At 37.8% G+C, this 8,153-nt stretch overlaps 1 protein-coding gene across 1 annotated transcript; it reads right to left on the reverse strand.

Annotated features, from left to right (window-relative positions):
* Positions 1 to 842: 842 nt before the first annotated feature.
* LOC149418716 (uncharacterized) lies at positions 843 to 7,759 on the reverse strand. The gene is made up of 4 exons (XM_089638634.1): positions 7,457 to 7,759; positions 6,472 to 7,001; positions 2,771 to 3,046; positions 843 to 1,325 (listed from the first exon to the last, which is right to left on the reverse strand). The coding sequence occupies exons 1-4, from the start codon at positions 7,565 to 7,567 to the stop codon at positions 1,025 to 1,027; spliced, it is 1,218 nt and encodes a 405-aa protein (XP_089494760.1). The 5' UTR covers positions 7,568 to 7,759; the 3' UTR covers positions 843 to 1,024.
* Between the last annotated feature and the right edge of the window lie 394 nt (positions 7,760 to 8,153).

Below are 8,153 nucleotides of genomic sequence, written 5' to 3' on the forward strand. Positions count from 1 at the left end.
CCATGGGGGAAGAGTCCACTCCCCCTTGGTTCCCTGAGGGCCCCACGAGGGAAGAAGGCCTCATCTCTCCTCTCCACTCCTCCTTGGTTCCCTGAATGCCCGACGAGGGAAGAGACCTTCGTCTCTCAACTCCTGCTTGGTTCCCTAAAGGCCCCACGGTGGAAAAGGACTATGTCTCTCCACTCCTTGGTTTCCTATAAGCCACAAAATACTGCTTTTCAAACCCGGTCTATACACAAATTAACCTTTACAGCGCTGGCCATTTCAACCCAATCTATCCCATTATGTGACACATTTCGACATGTGTATCAGTGTTTTAGTGAAATTTCATGGATGACGTATGCAACATCCGAGTTCGGTGATAGATATAATAACAAGCTACGTAACAATGGACAAAGTGTAAGACAGCTAGGGAAGTTGCCAGTCTAGGGATTTCTCCCTAGAACTAAGGAGAAACAGAGAAAAACACCAGTACCCCAGAAATGCGGTTAAACTCAGACATTTCAGTTGTATTTTTCATTATTCTAATCTGGCGCTTCAATCGTTAGAATTGCTTTAAATGACCACACTGACATAATTCAACGGTAAAACGATGTAAATTTTAATAAAGCCCAGGTGTACATTTTTCTCACTGTACAAATCTCTTCATCATGCTTACTAACTTTGAACCAGCTTCTGAATTAGGGGTAACTTTTATTGTCAATCAATTCTGTTTTACAAGCTTTTGAAATAACACGGTTCACAAGGCATAATGGTAATATATTTCCGTACTTATAAATGATGTAGAAAAGTATAGAATTGAGATAGAATTTCAAGTTATAAAAGTGATTTTGTACCAAACATGCGAAAACCGATGCATTTATTGTCTGATAGTGACATATACATTATACAGTGGAATCTATCTCCCATTTTCAAACATAATATATTGCTTTTTTTACAAAGCATTCTGTGTAGAATGTATCCACTGCATAAAAACAGAATTAAGTGCACGCACATTTCGCAGACACCGTAATATCATAAATTCCTAAATATTATTGGTCGTGGCAGGTCCGCCTTCTGTACGAGCGTGCCTTTTGGCGTGCCTCAGCAGATCAGCCCGCTGCGTGTACGAGTTAGTGCACTGGGAACAGCGATGCGGCTTCTCGCCCGAGTGTATCATCATGTGTCGCGTGAGATGGCCAGAGCGCGCCATGCGCAGTCCGCACACGGTGCACACAAAGGGGCGCTCACCCGTGTGCGTGCGGCCGTGCTGCTTGAGGTCGCTGCGCGTTATGAAGGCACGCTGGCACACCGGGCACTCAAAGTTCTTCTCACCCGTATGCTGCCTAGAAACACAAAAGATTAATGTTACTTTAAATAAGTAACAGTAACAGTAGAGTGTAAAAATATCTGAGAACACTCGTCCTGGCTGTCATCAGGTATGTAAACAGAACATTGAAGAAATCAAACAAAAAACAAATTTGCAAATAGACTAATGGAAACATGGAACAAACTTCCACAACATGTCATTGATGCTACAAATATAAATCAATTTAAAGTTTGGTTGGATTTTTAATTGGAGAGAAGAAAGGATTAACTTATTTTTAATTTAAATCAACTCAATTGTTGTTAAATTTATTGTGAAATGAGTGAGTCAGCAGAATCCTGCCTGCTCATCAAATAATTATAATAAAAACAACAAAACTGAGTATAATAAATGAATATTTGGTATAGCTTCTGCTAATCACAGACAAACACCTAATAACTACTTACAATACACTACCTGCACATGATTAGCAAAAACAATGGCATTCGAGACTCTTGACTTCGACGGGAATCCTTTATCCAATACATTTCTTGATCTTGTTTATCAATAAATTGAAATCTAAAAACAATAACTAATAATAATAACATGGCATTTACATAGGGCAGTTTATTGTCATTTCACTTCAAGTGCGCTAAACCACCAAGCCTTTTCCTCGTAGGGAGAGAATGCCACATCACTCGGCCTCGGTACACACTTTTCTACCCTTCTTTTTTTTGGCAACTAAAGGTTTAAAAAAGCCGGGTCTATGCTTCGACACAACATTTTAAAAGACATTTAACCGCCAATAATAACCCCCTAGTGACGAATAAAATTTCAAATTTGACTTAAAAATTCCAACTTCGGACTCGATTTACTTGTTATACCACAAAAGGTTATAATAAAAAAAGTTATACCACAAAATAGACTCTTTTTTTTTTATTTTTTTTATAGTGAATACCTCACAAGAGTCCCAACTGCTCCCGTCTGGAGCCAGTGAGACTATGGCATCCCCAATTGGGGGATGTTGTGAGGCTGAAGGTAAGTGGGGAAGGGAAAGAGGAAGGTGGGGAAGTACCTGGCTATTCAGATCTAGTCACTAAACACGGCTAAAGCCATTTGGAGCAACGTTTCAATTCTGAATGGTGGTCTTACACCAGGGCGATACTGGTAGTATCTTCCACTCTGGAACGTGCCGCAAATATACTATATATTATTTTAATTAATTAATTGTGAAATAACACAAATTAATCAAATAAAATTTATTTGCGCACGCCGGGTTCAAACCCGCGACCTTCGGAATGGCAGTCCAATGCATTACCACTGGACTATGCCGGCCGTCTAATTGTGATTTAGATTCCTTAGTATCCCGCTTGTACCACGAGTTTCCAGACACTGTCTTTATATACCACCTTCTGAATTAGGTCTAATTATTATAAACATTGGTCAAATATCACAATATAAGCTCTACACTATCAGGTGTATCACCTCTTGTGATACTGCAGGTGTCCGTAGGTCCTGAAGCTCTGGGGGCACAGCGTGCAGGAGTATGGCGTCTCACCAGTGTGCAGCCGCTGGTGCGCCACAAGGCCCGAGGACTGCGCAAACGACTTGCCGCAGGTACCGCATAGGAGGGGCTTCTCGCCAGTGTGCACGCGCTGGTGCACCTTTAGGTTCTGCGATAGGGCGAACGTCTTGCCGCAGTGTCCGCACGAGAAGGGCTTCTCGCCTGTGTGGATGCGCATGTGCATCTTCAGACGGAACCTGCAAACGTTGCATAGCTAGATTAAACGTCGAATTGATGACACACGTAAATTTTTTGCCTTTATAAATAATATGTTACTGAGTAATACGTATACAAAATTGCTGTCGAAATTTGATGTATGCAAAATAAATTGGCTCGAAGTTATATGCGAAGTAATGCAAAATTATTTGTTTTTGGTTTGAAAATTTAAACGTTTAGAAATATTACAGATGCTTTAATTAAGTACTGCCAGTAGAATACATCTTGGCCTTTGCAAATTCAAATCAAGCAAATTCTGGTCCATCGCTCCTAAAATATACAATGTATTGAACACCGATATGAAGTCAAATAATTCTATATCCCTTTTTACTATCCGTGTTCAACATTGGCTATTTGAAGGGGGACGAGCTTTCTTTAAAGGACATGAGTTCCTAACACTGTTTAAAAAAAAAGTTTAAACCTTATCATTTATTTTTTTATATGGCTAAATTCAAATGTGACCGTACATAGGTAAATTTCTAAATAAGTAAGTGCCACGATTAACCTGTGTTAAAGAAAAAATAATTTGCTATAATTTTGCGTGTATTTTAATCTTACTTTTTATTTTATTATTTCTATTTTCTTTAAAATATAATATTCTTTAGAATGTTACCTAGAACAGTGTTCCGCAAAGTGTGCTCCGCGGCACACTAGTGTGCCGTGGCCATTTGTAAGTGTGCCGCGAGTCCCGCGTCACTTCTCACAAAGTGCTCTGTAAATCGGTCTTTACTTTTCTGTGCGGCGCGGCGGCCGGAGGTGGCGTGGGTGGGACTCGATCGCTGCGAAGTGGCCGTGTGCTACGCCGCTACGCTAGATTATTACTTGTGCTACACTACATAAGTGGGATGCTATTGCTACATTATCACGTGATTGCGCACGAGCTATCGGGGTGCATGCGCGTGACAACATAACATTACGAATTACAACGGCGACGTTGCACCCGCTTGTTTAGTAGTCATTCGTTAATGCTAGTGTTTGGTTGTGTCGTCGCAAACTTAATTGACTTTTTTAATTGCAAAAAAATATCCCATATTACGTGTACATAATGGATAAATTCGTTAAACGTACCGCAAGTTTGTTAAGTGAAACTAATGATTCCCAAGAAGAAGCAGAGTCAACAAAGAAAAAACCTAAGCTTTTTTATCGGAAATACGATGAGAGCTATGTGCGTTATGGCTTTATATATTGCGGTGACGAATCGTGCCCAATCCCAAAATGTCTTGTTTGTGGAGAAACTTTGGCTAATAATTCGATGGTGCCCAGTAAACTTTCACGACATTTAACAACTAAACACCCATCGGTGGCTCACAAAGATAAAGCCTTCTTTCAACGTATGAAAGACCAGTCTAAGAAACAGGTAACTCTCATGAGTTCGTCTTTCAATACATCAAGCAAAGCGCAAAAAGCAAGCTACGTGATTGCTAATATGCTGGTTAAATCGAAAAAACCTCATTCTCTCGCTGAAACTTTAATTTTACCTTGTTAGAAATTGTCAAAATTATGATTAGCCAAGAAGCCGCTAAGGAAATCGAAAAAATACCTGCGTCAGCAGATGCGGTCTCACGTCGCATTAATGAAATATTCACCGACATTCAATCAACGTTAATTGAAAAATTAAGGCTAAGTGGAGTTTTCGCGCTACAAGTCGACGAGTCTACTGATATCAGTGGTCACGCGCATCTCATCACAAATGTGAGGTACACGGATGGATATGAAATAAAAGAGGAGTTTTTATTTTGTCTGCCACTACCTGGTTATACCACCGGAGAAGAAATATTCAGAGTAACAAACCAGTACTTCAGTTAACATAATTTGGAATGGCGCAACTGCTTAAGCATTTGTACAGACGGAGCAGCAGCTATGACAGGAAAAATTAGGGGATTTATAACCAGGGCTTCTGAAAAAAATCTTAATATTAAAAATTTACATTGCTTTTTACACAGAGAGGCACTGATGACGAAGTCTCTGCCTGATGAATTGTTGTCTGTCTTACAAGAAGTCGTCAAAATTGTCAATTACATCAAGTCGCGACCGCTGAACTCTCGTTTGTTTAATGCATTGTGTCAGGAAATGGGAGCAGATCATCAGTCACTTCTGTTTCATACAGAAGTACGATGGCTTTCTCGCGGAAAAGTGCTTTCTCGGATTTACGAGCTGAAAAATGAGACCCAGACATTTCTAGAAACCCAGGGTTCAGACTTTGCTTCTCTATTTAAAAAAGAAGAATGGGTAGCAAAACTTGCATATCTGGCGGACATATTCGCTCAATTAAATGAGCTGAACAAAAAAATGCAAGGAAGAAATTGTAACATTTTAACGTCTTCGGACAAGATTGAAAGCTTTCGCGCTAAGTTGGTGCTATGGATCAGCCACGCTACCAATGGTAGTAACGAAATGTTTCCAAATGTCATGACTGCCGATTCAGAAAAAAAAGTGCAGGCTTTGATAGTGAAACACTTGGAGCTGTTAGCAGAAAAAATGAACTCATATTTTCCTAAGTGTGACCTGCAACCTATGGACTGGGTAAGAAATCCATTTTCGGAAAGCATTTCCCTTGTAAATTAACCAATAAACGAGCAGGAAGAATTCATGGAGCTTAAAACTGATCGGACACTAAAATTAAAATTTTCTGAAACAGAGTTAGCACATTTTTGGCTCCACGTAAAAAATGAGTATCCACTGCTGTCAAAGCGAGCTATTGCAATTCTATTACCATTTGCCACGACCTATTTATGCGAATTGGGGTTTTCAACTCTCACAACGATAAAGTCAAAAAAAGAGAACGCCTGAGGACGATCGACGAAGAGATGCGAGCAGCGTTATCAACGATTTTTCTAAATTTTGATCGTCTGTGTTCAGTTAAACAGGCTCACATTTCGCATTAAACATCTTTTCATGTTATATTGATTTTAATAATAAATATTAATAAAATATTGTTTTTGGTAAATTTTGGTTCGGAGTGGCCACGCTTATTACGAATATTTTTTAGAAAAAAACTTTAGATATGCCGTAATTACTATAAAAGGAAACTTTTTGGCTTGGTGGCGGCGGAAAAAGAGGCATTTTAATTATCAATTGCGTAAAATTAAAATTCACTTCTCGAACCGATTCGGTGACAGTTCGCGGTCATTCTGTCACTGTTATGTGATAAATATCAATCATAATTAGACAAACCCGGCTAGACAAACCCTGCTTTGCCAAACAAACCATTCAAAACCTGGGATGTTTTTTTAAAATTATGATGACATGCAGCTTTCGTAGTTTAACCTCAAAGTTCGCCGTTATTCGTAATAAACCTAGCCAATCCTATCCAAAATTTACCTTGTTTTTTTTTCTTTGGTGTACCGTTAAAATTTCTTGATTAGTTAGGTGTACCGTGAACATAAAAAGTTTGCGGAACACTGACCTAGAAGACATAACTTTGCCACAGGTAAAGCATTGTTCCTTGACAGGCTTGTTGGAAACTTTGCTGGAAGTAGTATTTTTTGTTTTTGGTTTTTCTTCTTCCAGAAAATTTTCATCATTTGCGGCAAAATCCAGTGCTTCATAAATATCAATATCTTCATTTTCAGACGAGGACAGCTTACATTTTCTTTTCTTTACAGATTCCTTTTTACGTAAGCTGGTTTTTCTTTTACTGTTTTTTCTATTACTTAATTTTATTACATTGGATTTTTTATCTTCATAATTTGAAACAGGTGATTCGTTATTGAATCCACTATCTTCCAACTCGCATTTGATGGGTGGATCATAAATTATTTGGCTTATATCTTCAACTTTAACAAATAATTTGTTGGGGCACTTTTGACTTTTATATAGTTTATTTCTTAGGTTCAAATCTGAATTCTCGCATTGAATTCTGAATTCGTAAGATGTGTTGAGACGATCTATACAAGGTTGACAGATTCTCAAAGGGAGATCTTCGTCTGGAGCAATCTGAAACAGACATTGATTTGCTATTTAATGTAATTATTAAGGATCGCTAGCCACGCTTAATACGATTTTTTTTAATAAATATATCCTTTTTTTCACCTTAATTTATATAAAAGGTAACTATCTGCATTTGGGAAATTCCGCAAGCTATTATTTATGACAAGTGCGATTTTACAAGCGGTAAGTACAGTACGCACAAGGTAGTGATAAGATACACAATTTAGTGATATTTTTCTTGGAATCCTTGAACCAGGAGATGGTAGCTATAATGCGTTGATTGTTTTGAAGAGGAAATTGAGAAGCATGAAAGCGAAATCTTTAAAACAATAATTGATAGAAAATTTGAGTAATTAAAGTGTATTTTTTTTAAATAAGTATTTTGAAAATTTACTGTACTTTTGCGAATATATTGATAGTAGAGGCAGGTAGGTAGGTACATACGAATTTTAAAAACGTACCTGAACAGATGTGCAAAACATCATTTTAGCAGATAACTGAATAGAATCCCTGATTTCAAATAAAGAAACCAGATCTCCAACAGTCAAGCATACTCGACAAATGTCATTCATTGTAAAGACGTTATTTTATTAATTACCGGCTCCAGCACGTAAATAATTATTATAGTGTCTTTGTATTAATGAATAAACACATATTTTAAATACTCAACTAATGAAAATGAGAATAAGACTCGAGCCCAAAGTGACATTGAAATGTAAATAGGGAATAGGGATTGGGAACCATAACAAACGCTTTTGACAACAATCGACAACAGCATAAAATGGCATAGAGCATAGATTCATAAATCAACTATATAGATTGTCATGGATTGTCATGTCCATAAATAAACCACTCTCTAGATCGATATCTTCGGGCTTTTTGTATGGCGCCATTTTGTCACCCCCTTAACCACAGACGACCACAGATAAAACGGTCGTTTGGTCCAGACAGGTAAATATATCGTGGACCATAAATAAATCTCAAGGCCATTTAAAAAAAGTGTAACCATAAACAATATAACTACACCCAGCGAACATCGTTCATTCAATAGCCCACAAAAATTATATTTTAAAAATAAAAATATTGGAATGCAGGAAAAGGAAAATAAAAAAAACCCACAGCTATGCACACATAAAAATACTTTTTATTTTCAAAAAG

This window comes from Hesperophylax consimilis, chromosome 13, assembly GCF_061612785.1.
Source record: "Hesperophylax consimilis isolate HC1 chromosome 13, BYU_Hcon_1.0, whole genome shotgun sequence".
Lineage (NCBI taxonomy): Eukaryota > Metazoa > Arthropoda > Insecta > Trichoptera > Limnephilidae > Hesperophylax > Hesperophylax consimilis.